The sequence below is a fragment of the Thunnus albacares genome, chromosome 5, assembly GCF_914725855.1.
Source record: "Thunnus albacares chromosome 5, fThuAlb1.1, whole genome shotgun sequence".
Lineage (NCBI taxonomy): Eukaryota > Metazoa > Chordata > Actinopteri > Scombriformes > Scombridae > Thunnus > Thunnus albacares.
Window position 1 is genome coordinate 24,415,534 of NC_058110.1, and position 17,928 is coordinate 24,433,461.

General features: G+C 39.7%; 1 protein-coding gene and 1 long non-coding RNA gene across 2 annotated transcripts; one reads left to right on the forward strand and one right to left on the reverse strand.

Moving 5' to 3' along the window:
• Positions 1-1,862: 1,862 nt before the first annotated feature.
• On the reverse strand, positions 1,863-5,700 carry LOC122982768. Its single transcript, XR_006403526.1, has 3 exons — positions 5,598-5,700; positions 4,376-4,489; positions 1,863-2,104 (listed from the first exon to the last, which is right to left on the reverse strand). It is a non-coding gene; the product is annotated as an uncharacterized LOC122982768 (long non-coding RNA).
• Positions 5,701-9,635: 3,935 nt separating this feature from the next.
• On the forward strand, positions 9,636-17,671 carry ddx23 (DEAD (Asp-Glu-Ala-Asp) box polypeptide 23). The gene is made up of 17 exons (XM_044352301.1): positions 9,636-9,741; positions 11,560-11,705; positions 11,864-11,983; positions 12,283-12,376; positions 12,468-12,533; positions 12,629-12,767; positions 12,864-12,997; positions 13,309-13,421; positions 13,544-13,687; positions 13,913-14,138; positions 14,311-14,456; positions 14,574-14,751; positions 15,443-15,685; positions 15,809-15,960; positions 16,057-16,165; positions 16,321-16,495; positions 16,614-17,671. The coding sequence occupies exons 2-17, from the start codon at positions 11,560-11,562 to the stop codon at positions 16,835-16,837; spliced, it is 2,409 nt and encodes an 802-aa protein (XP_044208236.1). The 5' UTR covers positions 9,636-9,741; the 3' UTR covers positions 16,838-17,671.
• The last annotated feature ends 257 nt before the right edge of the window (positions 17,672-17,928 follow it).

The window sequence follows — 17,928 nt, forward strand, 5'->3', positions numbered from 1 at the left end:
CAGGTAGAGCAGCAGTGACAGAAAAAGAAGACAACAATTATTAATTTAAGTCAAAAAAGAGAAAAAATAAAAGTGGTGGTCTTGAATTGATTTTTATAGTGACATTAAGTACTTTTCCTGGTGCTCATGTTTCAGCATATTCTGTCTCATTATTTTGGAGTCTGAAGGCTACCTTTTCTACTTTTATCATTTCTATTGCTTCACTGATCCATTCTTTCTGAGTTTGCGTATTTAAAACATTGCAGTTATTCATGATAACCTTCTTATAGTTTGGATTATTGCTTGCTTTGTTACACCAAACCAGAGGTCTTTAATTTTATTGCAGCCCCACAACAGATGGAGCACATTTTATACATTTACTATCATCCCTTATGCCCAAGTAAACACTTCTGTTATAACTAACTAGGCTTTGCCAGCTCCAGTAGCCATGTTACCCTACTCATAAAGGGCTCACTTGTGTTTGAGGCCATAACAGATCCAGGTGAGTAACATGTCCTTTTCTCTCTCTCTGAAGGTTACTTAACTGCTACTTCTGGTTTTACTGTTTCCCTTCCTCTTGCTTTTCCTTATGTAAGCAAACATCCTCCCTGACCTCCATTACTATATTTGCTTAGTCTTTCACTTCACTGATATTTGCTCTTATCGGGATCTCCCTGGCTGTCACAGTCTGCCCGCTGATGATACGACACGGATGTAGTTACTGTTTGTCATTCCTGAACTATCACACACACAATACGGCAATGACTCATGACCTCCTTATCCATCACCTTTAAACAACAAGGAGAGGCAATTGTGAGAGTATACTCTGCATCACTGGACTCAGATAAATTTCATCTCTTGTCTGCTCCAACATTGATTTTCTACAGCTTGAAATGGAGCAGTGGTTTGATTGTCTTGTGGATAAACTGGGCTGCCTGCCTGTCTGTCTACGTAGCTCCTCTTTCTTATCTTTTTGTACCGTTTGATCTGTCTCCCTGTCTCTTGCGCACAGATACATACATACACACGCCCACATTTATCAAAAATTGGCCAATGTACATTACACGTGTCTGCAAATCAGATAAACCTCTGATGAAGGCGTATTGAGCGTGTCATCTATGACATGTTGCTCCAAGGCGTGATTATACTGTACGACCATAGCTGATGTTAAACTCAAGCACTGGGATTCTGCAGTTCTTTTGTCAAAGACTGCACCTTTTTGTGCTCGCAGACTACATTTAAAGGGATAGTTCCATGGTTTAGGAAACAGTTATTTGCTTTGTTGCCAAGATTTATAAGAGAAGATCAATACTACTCAGGGGAAACAGCTAGCCTGCGTCTGTCTTAAGCGTATCAGCACCTTTAAAGCTCACTAATTTGCATGTTATATCTTGTTTGCTTAATTTGTACAAACAAAAAATACTTTGGGTTTTTTTGCTGGACTATTTTGTGGCCTGGTGCACATTTAAGGCATTTAACTGTTAGCAAGGAGGCAAATATGTGTATCTCTCAAAATGTTGAACTATTCCTGTAAAATCAGGTTTACTGTGCTGTCCTCTTTATGTTGTCCCAAACTTAGAAAAGGGAGGTTCCTAGCCCTGTTTTCAGGGATATATTGTTTTTATTATTGCTTTAATTATGGAATTAGATGTTATATGATTGATAAAACTAATAGCTGTCTGATAAAACTGACATTTTGATGACTATATGTTCAACATAGAAGCAGCTCTACAGGATCTCCTGGACCACATGGCAACTTGTCTACTTCCACCTACAACCTGGATTTGTCTATATTTTTTCTTTCTTTCTTTTTATTTTATTTTATTTTCCCTTCTTTTCTTTTCTTTCTACTTGAGAATGCATACAGAAAATAAAAACTCCAATCACAAAAAAGAAACAGGTGTCTGTGCTGTAGATTTATTGATAAAATTACCACCATGTCCAGGACAATTTCTGAAAATAGATTTGTACAGGCCAACAATGACACATGTATGAAACTGACATATATGATGTAAACTAATGAACAGGTCAGCAAGTGATCTGTGCAGTCTAGACATTTTGTCCCTTCCTCCCTGGATAGATAGGTGCCTGCAGCGGAGACGGTGAGCCTGCTGCAGATCAGGATCTGGAACCAGAGGAGGGATGATTTAAAGAAGAGTGCTGCCATCCGAAACCCTCTGGGGGAGTCAAGAGAAAATGGACGCTGTGCAGCGTGGCTCATTACCACATAAGCACATCATCTATCAGACATGGCAGCGCAGGCAGGCAGGCACACATAACAACACACAAGATGCAGTCTCACACACTCGCACAATCAACCTATCAGACCTCTCCAGCGCTGCAGCGGCAGAGAGGGAAGCAAAGGGCTGATGAGAGGAAGGATGGGGGGTTTGCAAAGCTATGCTGCCTGGTTACTGATGAGCTATCTGCAGACTGACATATAGATCACATTCCCTCATATGCCCGCGCCGCGCACACCGAACACACACATCCACTATAACAGTGAGCCTTACCACAGCTGCTCTGACAGTATCATAACTCCTGTCTCAGGATGGAAAATGGGGTTGTATGTCACAGGCTCAGCTGGCTGAGGAGTGACATTCTCCAGTGTCCCATATGGGCATCTGCCTCTCTGCGGTTCAATCACACAGACATGGTCGCTATGATGTCTTTCCAGATATTGTTTTGATATACTGCACTACTGTATGTCTGCATAATTCATGTCACTGAAAAAGGCATATTTAGATTACAAATGCAAGTTTTTATTGTGTATTCAAATTGTGGTTGTGTTTATTTCTTTAAAAGAACCCAGTACTGGCACAAAAACCATACCTGAATGTGTCTACCTGATTGTAGAGGACTTACTGAAGTGAAGTTTTACTCAATCAATCCGTCACTCGCTCTCTGATTTCTTAGTCCAAAGCTGCTCTGATGTGACAGATTCAGGCAGCAGAGCAGCGCTCAGTCTGTGCATGTCTGTGTGTTTCTTTTTAACTTTCCAATGAGGCGCACAGACATCACCAGACAGCATAAACTACAGCCTTTCTATATAGCCCTGAACCCTGAGGACTGGCTCATATGATTATTAACCATATCACGGGGTAGCATTAGCATACTGTGCATAATGTGCTGAAAATCAAGTCAAATATTCAATAAATATAAGGCTGCGTCTGTGATTTTTAAAAAAAAATTCAACTATACATTTACGACTGCTGTTATTAAACCAAGTTTCTTTGTTTCATTTACTGTCAGTGCAGTCCTGTTATCTGTTCATGCGTGTGTCTGTGAGTACCGTATTTGCAACTAAGGGCATCCATGCATGACGATGTACATACGAATTGATGTATGAATGTGTGTCAGTGTGTGCTGTGTATACTAAGCAGTTTATCTTGTCTGCTCTGCATATTTCCTTGTTCCCAGTGCAGCGAGGTGGGGTGAGCCAGGTTCACATGCACCGGCGCTCAGCTCAGGTCTGCAGGAATGATAAGACCCCTTGTGTCCCTGCCAGAGGTAAATAGAGTCCCCTGGTACGCCCCATCCAACCCCCCGCCCCCTCATTCGCCATATTATGGCACCCCAGAAACCCCTATTTACCCACACTGTTCACCTTCACCAGATCCAACCCCCCTTTCATGCCCATGTGCCCCGTTTGCCACACCCTGAGGGCATGTCAAGAATGAGTGCTCTTCTAGTGGTTTAATTAGACAACCATACTTGGCATCGGGGAATATTGGGGGAAGGGAGCCCAGGCTGGGGCACATGAGGTGCCTGAGATGGGGGGATGACAGGGAGGGAGGGTTACTGTTGGATATGTGGTGTGTACATCTGGTAAACATCCCTTCAAAAGCTAAACACAGTCATATCTGTGTCATCCAATCATGCAACTCCAGCAAAAGGCTGTTTCTAGGGCTTTTAAAGGGCTTTTAAAGGGGTAAATATTTGCTAATCAGTTGGAGTCATTTCCATGTTGTATCTTTAAATCGAAAGTGTTTTTGCCACAACAATTGACCCTTGACAATATGATTTGTCAACCCACTAATATTGATCTCTTGCTTGCACATGCCTAACTGTTATCAATAGTGAGCTGTTAGGGATCAGAATTAGGTAATAGTCATCATTACACAACGTTGGTTGATAGCAATTCAGCTTCCGGACCTGAAGAATAATTAACTAGCCATGACGCAAACAAAACGTGGAACCACAGAGACTTCAGGTGGTAAAAAATGCATTAAAAAGTTGAATAAGGGTAAAATATATATATTTTTTTGCTTGTTTACAGTACATTTACAAAACATTTGCCTGCTTTTAATGCAAAACTTTCCCCACAAGCACAATGAATTTCCCAATTCACTCAAAAGAAGAATAAAAAACCAATTGAATGTATGTGTGGACTTACCTGGAAAATCTTCCATTAATTGTGCCTGCGTGTGTTTATCTCCTGCCACGTCGTCACAGTTGTCAATCCTCATCTTCCTGCCTTTTGTTGCTGTACCTGTATGCTGTATCATCACTGTAAAAACACCAAAAATAGGGCAGTAGCATGTTAGGAGAATCATGACAGAGTTATGATAATGAGTATATTTTTTTAATTCAACTGTTGTACTCAATTTTCCCTCTATGAATAACTCGCTAGGGGCAACTGTACACATATTGTATAAGACAGGCTCCTAATGGCAAACATAGGGTAGTCATGGCAATGGTAAAGCGTGTTTATGTGTGAGTGAAGCATGCCAACACCAGCAGAGACAATATGTTATGGGCACTGAATAGAAATAACACCACCTTGATGTTTCCAATGCATGACAAACAATTTTACCTAAAACGGACAGCCAAATTATATAAATCAAACACTTTCATGTCTCATGTTTTTAGTTGTGATGAAGCATAGTTGTGATAATAAATTTATAAGAATATGGTCATGGAAATTGTAAAAAAGTGCCATTTACTGTCAATTTACTATTTTATATCAATGAACAATGTTTCTGAGTTTTGTTTACATGATTACTGCTGCTTTTGTACAAATTTTATACATTACATGTTGTGTATGAGAAAGTTAGCACCGTAGATTTACACCACATGACATACTGTACATACACACAGCGCAGTAATTAACCTCCATATAACATATACGTTAAAATAATGCAGGAAATTTGTAACCATATAAGATACACAAACATAATAAAAAGTCCATTTTATAACATGTTTCACTGAGTTTTCACTTACACACAGATGAAGAAATTCATTTTATTCATTCATATATATTTTTCATATTATAAATCTACATTCTCTTTCTCTATGTTGTTTTTCTCGTTCTTAACCACTCAAAGTGACAACATGAGATTGAAAGACTTTGTAATGACCCTCCACATCCATACAGATGTTATCATTTATTCTGGCTGATTGACTCAGTTCAGGTTGAAGTTGGGCAACGCTAAGTTGACAATTGTGGAAGGTCAGAAAAATGTCGGTGCACTAATAAAAAGTGATAAAGGTATAAGTTGTTATGGAAAGGTTTATCAAAACTGAAGAGTGACGAAGATGTCAATGGAGCGCTGAAGCATAAAAAACAACTGGTCAATCCAGACTAGTGTTGAGGAGACTTCATCATCTACTCTTACCCACATCTGCCTGTTATTCCAGACCTGCCATTCTGCACCTGTCCACCAGTTGTTCCCACTGAGTTCTCCCCGCTAACTAATTACCTGCCTGCACACCTGCACCTCATTACCAAATTAGTGCTAGTTTTTTCATAACCGTAATATCTGTTTGCCACTACTCTTCGCAGACTGTCTATGAAGACGCAGTGGGCCAGTTCTATTTCTGTTCTGCCTGCCTTTGCTCATAGGCCTTTTTCCATTGATGACACTTGGACATGTCACAGTAGAAAAAGCACAGGTGTAAATAATAAAATGAATGATGTCTGAATAACATTTTTCTGCTTCAGTTACAGCGTCCTGGTACTGTGTATGCTGGCTCACCACCATGGCTTACTGGGACACTTGAATAGAACAGAGCCATTGTTAATGTTATTAGTAAACCTGTGCTTTTCCTGCTATGACAAGTCAAAATGTCTGCTGTGAGAAAGGCCTATTGGGTTTGTTTGCACAACCTTACTGCCTCATGATAAAGACTGTCTTATCCCAGCTTTGCTAGATTGTGACAAAATGGGCAGAGACAATCAGATTATCATGACTAGTCAGTCCAGTCCAGGGTTTCTCAAACCCTGACCATGCAGAAACAGCAGCACATTGTGGTCTCTGGCCCATTGCCTAGGGTTAGTACACCATGAAAATATACTTTATATTAGTCCTTGAGACAAAAGGACAACAGTTTAGCTTGTGAATGGAAGAAAAAAAGATTAATAAAAGAGAAACAGAATAGATTTTGTTCATGGCGGGCATTTTAACATGTCATAGCAGGAAATTAACAGGTGTATTTCATTTATTTCTGTAGGTTTCAGGGCCCTCATATTATGAATGCTGACTCACTGGCTTGGCTTACTGAGACACAGTTAGGTAGGGATCTTCATTAAATGGTGTTCTGACAATTTCATTGAGGTTAACGTGACTAAAACAAAGTAAATGGTTGCAGATTTTAGACGTAGTGAAGGAGAAGTCCCACTCACAAATGTCAACACTGTACCCACTGAAAGAGTGAATACTTATAAATACTTAGGGATAGAAATTCATGACCAGTTGAAGTTCAACAAAATTTTTAAACCGTGAACTGTAACAGTGAATGATTTTCTAATGAAAATTGTACATGTTTTAATGTTGATCGGTATGTCCTTCAACTGTTTTACAAGGCTGTCCTTCAGATCGTCTTGTCCTTTGGCCTGATTTGTGTGTTTGGTAACGCAGCCGAGACTAAGATAAGTAGCAACACGTGAATAGAGTCATTGGGTGTGACCAGGTGCCAGGTGCTCAGTTGTGACATCATTCTGAGTAAGGCTGAGTACATCCTCAGTGACCCTACGCAACCTCTACGTCACAGGTTCCAACTAAGCTATCGGGGCAAAGGAAGGATCCTGCAAAGGACAATAAAAATAACCACGTTTAGCAAAGTCTTTTGTTCCTTCAGCAATTAGACTTTTAAATGAGAAGGACAGCACAAAACATGGGATTTGATGTTTTTTTTGGCCATGGCTATGTGCAGTGGTAATCCTTGTGCAACACTTGTATGATGCAATATATTTTATTTTATTAGTTGGTTCTACTTCTTATGCAGAGTTTGTTCCTCAGGGACCATGTAGTTCACTGTACATGAAGTATTTATGTCTCTACATTAGTGTGTCTGTGTGTGTGTCAGTGTATGCTTGAGTGAGGGAGCTTGGAAATGCTCTGTTTGTGTGCGTGAGTGTGTGTGTGTGTGTGTGTGTGTGTGTGTGTGTGTGTGACATGTGTTAGGGGGATGGAAGGGGGGGCTGCATATTGTACATTTAATAGATGGATAATAAAGTTTACCTTGACCATGACACCTAAATGGAACAGAGCCATCATTAATGTTATTAATTATACCTGTGTCAAAAAGTCAAAATGTCTGCTGTGAAAAAAGGTCTATTGGACTGAAACAGATTAAAGAATAATATCCATTTGCACATTAGTAGTTGTATGAGACAGAGGGAATTCATCATTTGCTGCTTTGATCTTCAGCCTTGTATTCAAACTTGTTTAGAATTATTTAATAAAAACTAATCAAGAAAAACAAAGAAATGCTAATGACTATAGTTCAGTACATAAAATACAAATCCTGACTTTATCTGTCCAACCAGTTCATTGTTCTCTTCTCAGAATCTTTCCCCTTTGTGATTTTTATTTTTTATCCCATCAACTTTGATCTGTTCCTACTGAAAGTGTTTCACCTTCAGAAGGGCTCCATAAATCTCACTCGTTCTCCCCATGGATGAAGAGGCAGGTCCAGAATATGAATCAGCACTGAGCCAATCCGGACTGTAGTCAAGCTTCGCAGCATCTAAAAAGTCTTTTATCTTTCTGCAGAAGCATGTATACGCACATACACACCAGAGGACGGTTTAGATTACAGTCTCGTCTCTGCACTAACAGCACTTCTTGAATGTTAATCTGTCTCTGAGGCTAGTATTTTTAAGTGCTACTGAGCTGACAGACCTATTTCATCATGGCCACACTACAGTCTATGCAACAGAGTGATACGGCCTGCTCCTACTGCAGACCTTTTAGTCTTGTATCGGGTAAAAAGCAGACTAATAAGCAGTAGTGAAACAAGTATTCAGATCCTTTACTTATGTAAAAGTACCAATACAGCAATGTAAAAATTCTCCATTACAAATAAAAGTACTGCACGAAAATCCTACTTAAGTAAAAGTACATAAGTATTATCAGCAAAATGTACTTTAAAGTATTGCAGTAAAAGTAGTGGTTTGGTCCCTCTGACTGATATATTATTATATATGACATCATTAGATTATTAATACTGAAGCTTCAGTGTGTAAGCAGCATGTTACTGTTGTAGTCGCTGGAGGTGGAGCTAGTTTGAACTACTTTGTATACAGTTAGATAATTTAGTCCAATGATTCCCAACCTAGGGTTCGGGCCCTCCCAAAGGGTCAGCATATAAATCTGAGGGGTCGTGAGATGATTAATGGGAGAGGGAAGAAGAAAAAACAAAGTTCTGATACACAAATGTTCAGTTTTTGGAATTTTCCTTTAATCTTTGATTTTTGGTGAAATATTGGATCATTTGAACATTCATTGAAATTAAACCATGTGAGAAGTTTAAAGGGAAAAATCACTATTTGGTGGAGCCGTTAACAACTCATCTGAAATGTGACCCAGACTACACATTGCTTTTTGTAAGATGTCAAAAGTCAAAAAGGCAGAAAACCACTGGTTTAATCTTTAAAAATGTGTTGTATTTTAAAAGCTTGTTATATTATCCATTGTGTTAAATCTTCGTCTGAAAAGTAACTAAAACTGTCAAATAAATGTAGTGGAGTGGAAGTGTAAAGTAGTATAAAATGGAAATCCTCATGTAAAGTACGTACTTCAAAATTGTACCTAAGTACAGTACTTGAGTAAATGTAATTACTTACTTTCCACCACACTGAAGACTGACCGGCTGGTCTAAATAGATTCAGGTTTTGTGTTTCACTCCTGACAGTATGAAATGCCCTGTCTGGGGAACATAAACTAGCTGTGTCTGGCACTGTTTAAAATGACCTACATATTTTTTTGATTGTGGCTCATTTTTTAATTTGATGTTACTTTGCGTCTTATTTCATTTATTTTCTTTTGAATGTATTTCACAATTTTTATTGTTTTTAAGTGTGTATTTCTCTTACCATCTATAGAAGAGATAAACTCCATTTAGATTTAATAAAAACTTAATACTGTCAAATGCATCAAAGTCTGGACAATTGACGGTTAAACTGTTTCATTTGTACAATCTAAACCTACCACCTGGTATAAAATTCAGCTAGAATAAATATAAAAACAGTTTCGCCCTAAGTTGTAACACGGTTGCCACCTTGTGCCCGAGATGCTGCGTAGAAAATTATTTTTAGGCAGGCATTTAGGTATTCATGCGCCAAACAATCGGGGCCCTGAGAGAATGCCTCCTCCTCGATGGGAAATGTAGTTTAAAGCTCTCTTTGCCTCCACTCTGTTTGGCGCGCTCAGTACTACGACTCCCACAAATCCTTGCTGGCTGAAGCTCGTGTCGACCGCTATGGCGTCTTCTTGAAGCGAAGAGAAATCGCAATAGTTTTGTTGACAAGTGGCCAAGGTAAGCTTTAAATGTTGAACTACGCACTTCCCATTTTGATGTATCTTTTATGAAGCGTAAATATTTGTCTTGATTGTAGTCTTAAAGTTTAATGTTTGTGCAGTTTCTTGAAGATAAGTCGTTTATTTGCTCAGTTGTTAGCTAACGTAGCTTGTGCTCACTATTACACCACATTCATTCTGCAGAAGCTGAGTGAACCGTCTTACTTTTATTTAATTAATTACGTTTCATTTGACAAATTGTGTTTTGCAAACATTGATGGTGAATTTTGACGGAAACAAAACAAACCTGACGCTTTCTCTGTACGACTTAATGCTGTACGTTATCTCAGTATAAGCAATAATAATTAGAATGGAAATATACTTTAACATAAAACATAACAAAATACACATACTATGTTGAAAACATATAAACCATATGCGAACCCACCACACAAGCAGTTAATGTCAAATAATGATCTAGTAATGCGCGAGTTTTTCTTTGTCTTTGGCAGAAAACTATATGTACGTGTTTTTTTAAGCTTTGCCTTCTTTTAACGTTAAAGGACGCGTTCACAATTTTTCAAAGTCTGTCTTAAAACATCAGTCAGCTGTCCATATGAACACGGTAAGCGGTTTTCCTCGTTGTAATCATTCTTCCTATTTATACTGGCTTTTAAAAGATCCCCTTCAAATGTGCTTTGAATGTAAGTGATGGGTGCCAAAATCCACAGTGTGTCCACAGTTTAAAAGTTTATCTGAAGCTTATATGAGGCTTCAGCAGTCTGAGTTAGTTATATCAAGTGAATATCTGCCACATTTACGGTCTTTTTAGCATCAAATTTCCTGTTTGTTTCCTCGGACAGTGTTTCCCTGTTGAGCTGTGGTGGAAGTATAGTAACAAAAAGAGGGACTTTGGCACTGAAAAGACTGTAAGGTTGCAAGATATCTACTTGATTTGACTCATCTGGATGGCTGAAGCTTCAATATTAGCTTCAGATAAACTTTTAAATACATTTTCACATAGAAGGAGGACTGTGGATTTTGTCCCCCATCACTTACATTGTAAGTGCATTATCAAGGGATGTTCTAATGGCCAGTATGAACAGGAGGAATTATTATGGCAAGAAAAAACAATTTCAATGTTAATTTGTGCAGCTGACTGTTGTTTTAAGACAGACTTGGAAAAACTGTGAACCCGTTGCTTAATTAATAGTCAAATGAAGTTAAATTCATGGAAATAATACATGAAATAAGGCTGCATATTTTACTTGAAAGTATTGAACATCATGTTTGCTAACTTATTATATGTTGGTAATGTATGTCGTTGTCTGTTGTACTGCTCATATTTGTGGCTTATTTGTCTATGAATTATACTCTACCTTTTTGAATGCATAAAATTAAGTGTTCAGTTAAACTGAAGGAAGAAAAAATATTTTTTGTGACATTTTGATAGTAACACTGAGCAATATAGTGAATATTATTGGTGGACTACAACAAGAGGTAGCTTTTTTTAATGATAGTTACTAACCAGGCACAAATTATCCATCATGCATCATGCATGACCTGAAAATTGCCCGGTGTCTTATCTGTTAAAAACAAACAAAAAAAAGTTTTTGTGAGAAAAAATTGTTCAGTGCAAGTTTAAATGTAATGGCTCCTTTTTACAGTGTCAGACTGTTTATTAATGCAAGCCATCTGAAAAATAATAGTTCAGTACCTTATCTACAACCTACCTATCCAAGAGAAAGTAAAAAAACTGATTATAAAAATGTATTATATGTATAACAAGTCAGTTCAAGTAAATTCAGCCACCCACACCTACTTGCTGTGTTTGCAGATGGCAGCCGACTCCGCAGACAAAAAGGATGCTGAATCCTCAGGGACCAAAGACAGAGAGAGGACACGAGAACGAGATCGTAAATCCTCCCCTTCACGCAAACGCCATCGGTCTCGTGAACGAAATCGCTCCAAATCTCCAGAAAGGTAATAAAACTGCTAAACTGGAAGTTGTAAATGTTATGCTTTCTAAATGTTTTCTGACAATCCTTGCTGTTTCATTTTCTGCATCGCCAGGCTTCAGTTTTTCTGATGTAAAAACTTTGTTTGTTTTTTTTTTCTACCTTTTTTGATTATGCCTACAGAGATCGTCGCATGAAAGACAAGGATAGGGACAAGGAACGTGACAGAGACAAGGACAGAGACAGGGGCCGTAAGGACAGAGACAGCCATCGACGTGATAAAGATCGCAGCAAGAGGTCCAGGTATGTGAAGGCTGAAACGCACTGCAGTGTGAGATAGAAAAGGATCACAAATGCAGTAAATGCTGATTTATTTTTTTTGAGCAAAACCAAGAAATTTTTACGCTGTAATTTAGTTTACAACTTTAGGTTGTGACTATTTACCCACAGCACTCTAAAAAACTTTCAAACAACTTTATAAAAACTGACATTTAAGCCACATTAACATTATCTTAATTACTATTTTTAAACTTGTGAATAGTGTTCACAATCCAATTTCATTACTGACTTGCTAAATTCAGTCTGTTGCTCTTTTTTTACAGAAGTACATCACCCAAGTCAAAAGATTCCAAGTTAAAGAGAGAGAAGGACATAAAAACAGAAGAGGATGAGGATGATACAAAGAAGAAAGAGAAGGTATGAATCTGGTTTGGCTGAATCTTTCCTGGTGTTGCATCGTTTCTAATGTTGTTATTTTGAGTGTTTGACCAGTGTTGCCTCTGTTCAGGTCCAGCCACTATCTTTGGAAGAGCTTCTCGCCAAGAAGAAGGCAGAAGAGGAAGCGGAGGCAAAGGTGAGAAGTTCCCTGAGATACACATTTTCTTTTCCTTTTGTAAAACCAAGATTATTTTGTCCTCACTTCTTTTTTTGATTTTTGGTCCTTTCCAGCCCAAGTTCCTGTCAAAGGCAGAGCGAGAAGCCGAGGCTATTAAACGGCGCGAGCAGGCGACAGAGGAGAGGAAGAGGATGATAGAAGAGGAGAGGAAGAAGAGAAGGTTGTTCCAGGACACGGGACGAAAAATGCTGGGTGTGTATCAGCCTCTGGTTGGTTCAGTTGTAGACAATCTGCAATTTTGTAACACTGTAGAAGTGTGTTGATCCTAACTGAGGATGTGTGTCACAGAGGACCCGCAGGAAAGAGAGAGACGAGAGCGAAGAGAGCGAATGGAGCGAGAGAACAACGGGAACGAAGATGATGACGGACGACAGAAGCTGAGAGAGGAGAAAGATAAAGGCAAAGAACTCCAGGCCATCAAGGTTAGAGAAATTTGACTATTGTATTAAGCAGAGGAGTTAGATGTTGTACAGGTTTAAGCATTAAGCTGAGTCTTGGTGTATTTGGGCAGTTTTAGTTTTTCATCAAATTAAACCCTTAAATTTCTTCTGTGAAACTGCACTTTAGTGGCAGCTGAATATCTAATGCACCATATTTATATTTATCACCTCAGAACTTGCATGTTGGATATTTATGGACGGACTCAGTTTTGGTCCATAACAAGAGAAGGCTGCTTCTTCATGCATCTTTGAATCATGTACTTCACTAAATTGAATATCTAACCTTTTCACAGGAGCGTTACCTGGGCGGGCTCAAGAAACGCCGGAGAACGCGTCACCTGAACGACAGGAAGTTTGTGTTTGAGTGGGACGCTTCTGAAGACACGTCAGTCGACTACAACCCGATGTGAGTCAACATGAACACACAGTATCACTTAAACATGCACCTCCTAGATTTGAGGCAGGTTTTGTTTAGCCAGCATGTCTTCATGTATAAAACATCACGATGTTTCCCCGTCTGTCTCCTAGCTACAAAGAAAAACATCAGGTACAGCTGTACGGACGAGGCTTCATCGCTGGCATCGACTTGAAGCAGCAGAAAAGAGAGCAGTCACGTTTCTATGGTGACCTGATGGAGAAAAGGCGCACGCTGGAAGAAAAAGAGCAGGAGGAGTGAGTAAAACATAAAATGATCATCTCTGTTTGGCTTTTAAAAAGGATACTGTTTCCAAAAGCAACTTCAAGTCTTTAAACTTAAAGCTGAGCGTATATTCATAAAGCTGACTGGAACATAAAAACTAAACCTAAAACTGACTCAGCAACTCACTTAAAGTTACTCCACCCTCTGTCTGGCCTCCAACCAACCACTATCCAATCCCCGATCTTTACTCCTCTCAGGACAAGACTGAAGAAGATGCGTAAGAAGGAAGCCAAACAGCGCTGGGACGACAGACACTGGTCTCAGAAGAAGCTAGAGGAGATGACGGACAGAGACTGGAGAATCTTCAGAGAGGACTACAGCATCACCACCAAGGGAGGAAAGATCCCCAACCCCATCAGGAACTGGAAGGAGTACCAGCTGCCTGCACACATCCTGGAGGTCATCGACAAATGTGGCTACAAGGTCAGTTCACTGAGCCGCCTCGTTGACCTTTTCATAAGTGGAATACAGATACTTTATCTCACCTTTTTTTTTAATCGTCCTCTAATTGACCTAGAAAACTGATATCTCTTAACTGTCCTCGGTCTAAGTGAATTTAATCACTAATAATATCTTTTTCCGCCTTAAAACCCAGGATCCGACACCTATTCAGAGGCAGGCCATTCCTATTGGCTTACAGAACCGTGACATCATTGGTGTGGCCGAGACTGGTAGCGGTAAAACGGCTGCTTTCCTGATTCCACTGCTGGTCTGGATTACAACCCTGCCAAAAATAGACAGGTAACGCAGTCGAGGCTCAAGTAATCACATGAAAAGGCGTTAATGTATTTGCTTTGTGTTCTTGTTTCTTTTTTTTTTTTTTATTCACATCTGCTCTCTGTTTGGCTGTTCGTGAAGGATTGAGGACTCTGATCAGGGTCCGTATGCTGTGATCCTGGCTCCCACTCGTGAGTTGGCACAGCAGATCGAAGAGGAGACCATTAAGTTTGGTAAACCGCTCGGCATCCGTACGGTGGCTGTGATCGGAGGAATCTCCAGAGAGGACCAGGGCTTCCGTCTCAGGATGGGCTGTGAGGTGAAACATGCAGCGTTTATACTTTCTTAGTGGACTCAAAACACCACTGAAACAGTAGATAGACATTCTGTTCTTTGGCTCAGCATTCAGCGAGCACCAAATGTTACTAAAATCTGTCTTTGGTGCTGTCTCATTTTGACAGTAACAGCTCTTGGTGAAGAATTACACTCTCGATTCATTATGTTTGCAACAAAATAAGTAATTCATTATATTCAGTACCCGAAAATTATAATCTTGTTCATTTACTTAAATCTGAATACACAGACATGATGCACATACTGTTAGATTCAGTATCACTTGCACTCTTAAGGGTTACAAATATCGTAGTGATGATTACACATCATAAAATAGGAGCTCTTTAAAACCAGGTGTAAATTCAAAGACCTGTGGATCAGATTTTACTATCAAGACAACATATCCAGATACAGATCACATGTTAGTACCAAAAAAGCCAGGTTCAAAGGTTAAATGGTGGTGAAAACAACAAATTATTTTGTTTTGTAAAAGTGAATTGTAGCAGCTGTTTCTTCAGCTTATCAAACCTCTGAAATTCAATGAAAAAGTTCCTTGCAGACATCCTAGACGAGCAAACGGCAACAAGAAGTTTATCCTTTTGGTATATTTTAAGGTAACGATACTGTGTTCACAAAACACGAATATACACCAACTGTTTGTTTTACTCGTCTAACAGATTGTGATCGCCACCCCCGGTCGTCTGATTGATGTGCTGGAGAACCGCTATCTGGTCCTGGGCCGCTGCACCTACGTGGTCCTGGATGAGGCCGATCGTATGATTGACATGGGCTTCGAGCCTGACGTCCAGAAGATTCTGGAGTACATCCCAGTAACCAATCAGAAACCAGACACAGACGAAGCAGAGGACCCCGAGAAAATGACGATGAACTTTGAATCTGGAAAACATAAATACAGACAAGTATGTTTATCTGTCAGACGTTTGCCAACATCATTTATGAATAATGCTGTTGTGCAGGTGCCAGGTGCTCTCACTGTTTGTATGCGTTTCTAAACTCAAACTGTATTTTATTGCATCCTGCAGACGGTCATGTTCACAGCCACTATGCCTCCAGCTGTGGAGCGACTTGCCAGGAGCTACTTGAGACGTCCCGCTGTGGTTTACATCGGCTCCGCAGGCAAACCTCACGAGAGAGTCGAACAGAAGGTCCTGCTCATGTCAGAGGGAGAGAAGAGGTGAGACGGACACTTTAAACCCCAAATGTCATGTTTACTTTGTGTCAAAGTGTCTTCAAGTACTGAATGTTTTTTGTTTTTTTATGTGTGGTGCAGGAAGAAGCTGCTGGAGGTGTTGGCACATGGTTTCGAGCCTCCCATCATTATCTTTGTCAACCAGAAGAAGGGTTGCGACGTGCTGGCCAAGTCTCTGGAGAAGATGGGGGTAAGTCACTGTAGACTCGTCTGGCGGTTTCACCATCACTACTTGTGATGTGTGTGTAATCACCTTTGTGAAACGGGCTGTTGGATTTCCAGAATGCTGATCATATAGAACAAAATCTAACCCGTCTCTTCTTCCCTCTCCGTCACTTCTTGCAGTACAATGCTTGCACGTTGCACGGTGGCAAAGGCCAGGAACAGAGAGAGTTTGCGCTTTCCAACCTCAAGGCAGGAGCCAAAGATATCCTGGTGGCCACAGACGTTGCTGGTCGAGGTATCGATATCCAGGACGTCTCCATGGTCATTAACTACGACATGGCGAAGAACATCGAAGGTAAGAAGCACGCAGTGTTTCCTCACTATCTAAGTTTCTTCTTTGTCTAGTATATTTGTTTTCTTGGTGTTATTGTTATTACTCTGGTAACAAAGTGCTCTTCTCTCTCCTCCCGCAGACTACATCCATCGTATCGGTCGTACTGGTCGTGCCGGTAAGAGTGGTGTGGCCATGACTTTCCTCACTAAAGAGGACTCGGCGGTGTTTTACGACCTAAAGCAGGCCATCCTGGAGAGCCCGGTTTCCACCTGCCCTCCAGAGCTTGCCAACCACCCGGACGCTCAGCACAAACCTGGAACCATCCTGACCAAGAAGAGACGCGAGGAGACCATCTTTGCCTGATTTACCCCGGTGGTTGGACTGTATACATTGAAAACACACACAGGACTATTTTATCACCTCTTCCTCTGTTGTATCTCAGAATATGTATTTGTCTCACATTTAGGATTTGGTCTGAGTATTTCTGATTTCCCTTTCTATCAGTTTTTAGTCCATTCTGTGGGTAGTGATATCCTTTTGTCTGATTTAAAACACAGTAACTAGTGCAGAAATCATCTCAGCACTGGGTTTTGCATTGTGAGGCTCAAATTTGGACAGTACTCATCAATGTGTGTGAATTTGACTATTTTTACACAGTTCAAATCTGTGTAATAAATGTTACGATGCTTGTAATGTTTCTATAGACGAGTGCAGGTCCAGGATCACTGATTATGTAGCTGAGCTCTACTGTAAAAAAAGCTTCTCTTCTGTTTTGAAATGTGATAAATACCAGCCAGGATGTGAGTACAGATGAGTAGTAATAAGTACTGTGTTGTGCATCTTTCTTTTTTAATTTTCAGTCATTATACTTTGAGTTTCCTGACTTTCAGTAAGAGACCAATTCCAGGAGTGATGGCTTATTGTTTTTCGCTGACTAAATTACAATGCACCGTTTTAAATATAAACATTTGTATGAAGTGAATACAGAAATTGTGTTTGACATTTCTCTCCTCACTGCCTAAAAAAAATATTGTGAAAGACTGACATCTGCTCGACCACATTGTTAGAAATGTGGAAGGCACAGGAAGTGTGTAGTAGTCCAAAAAGAAAGCGATGTGTTCAATGACTAAATCTTAAGATGCAGAGAAAGAGTTAAAATCTTCAAACATGTAAATAAAGGCCAAATGTCAGGCAGGAGTAATGTGGAGTTTTGTTAACAAGCCCTAATTGGTAACATGGCTTATTCATGAAACATTTTTTAATGGTTTAGATCTTGGTCTTAATCAGGGTTCAGATCAATAGATAAAACCTTTCTGCATTCATTCAGAGCTGTTTCCTGATTGGATATGTATGACAACAGGTTTGAGATAATGAGTGTTAATTTAGGAAAATTAAAGCAGATTTGTGTATTTCTTCCTTCCCATTAATCATCTCACGACCCCTCAGATTTATCT

Excerpts from the sequence above, each read along its gene's own strand:
- ddx23 (XM_044352301.1), top strand. The coding sequence starts at position 11,560 with ATGGCAGCCGACTCCGCAGACAAAAAGGATGCTGAATCCTCAGGGACC. Across the intron at positions 12,998-13,308 it reads AAGAACTCCAGGCCATCAAG|GAGCGTTACCTGGGCGGGCT; the intron begins GTTAGAGAAATT and ends ACCTTTTCACAG. Across the intron at positions 14,752-15,442 it reads GTCTCAGGATGGGCTGTGAG|ATTGTGATCGCCACCCCCGG; the intron begins GTGAAACATGCA and ends CTCGTCTAACAG.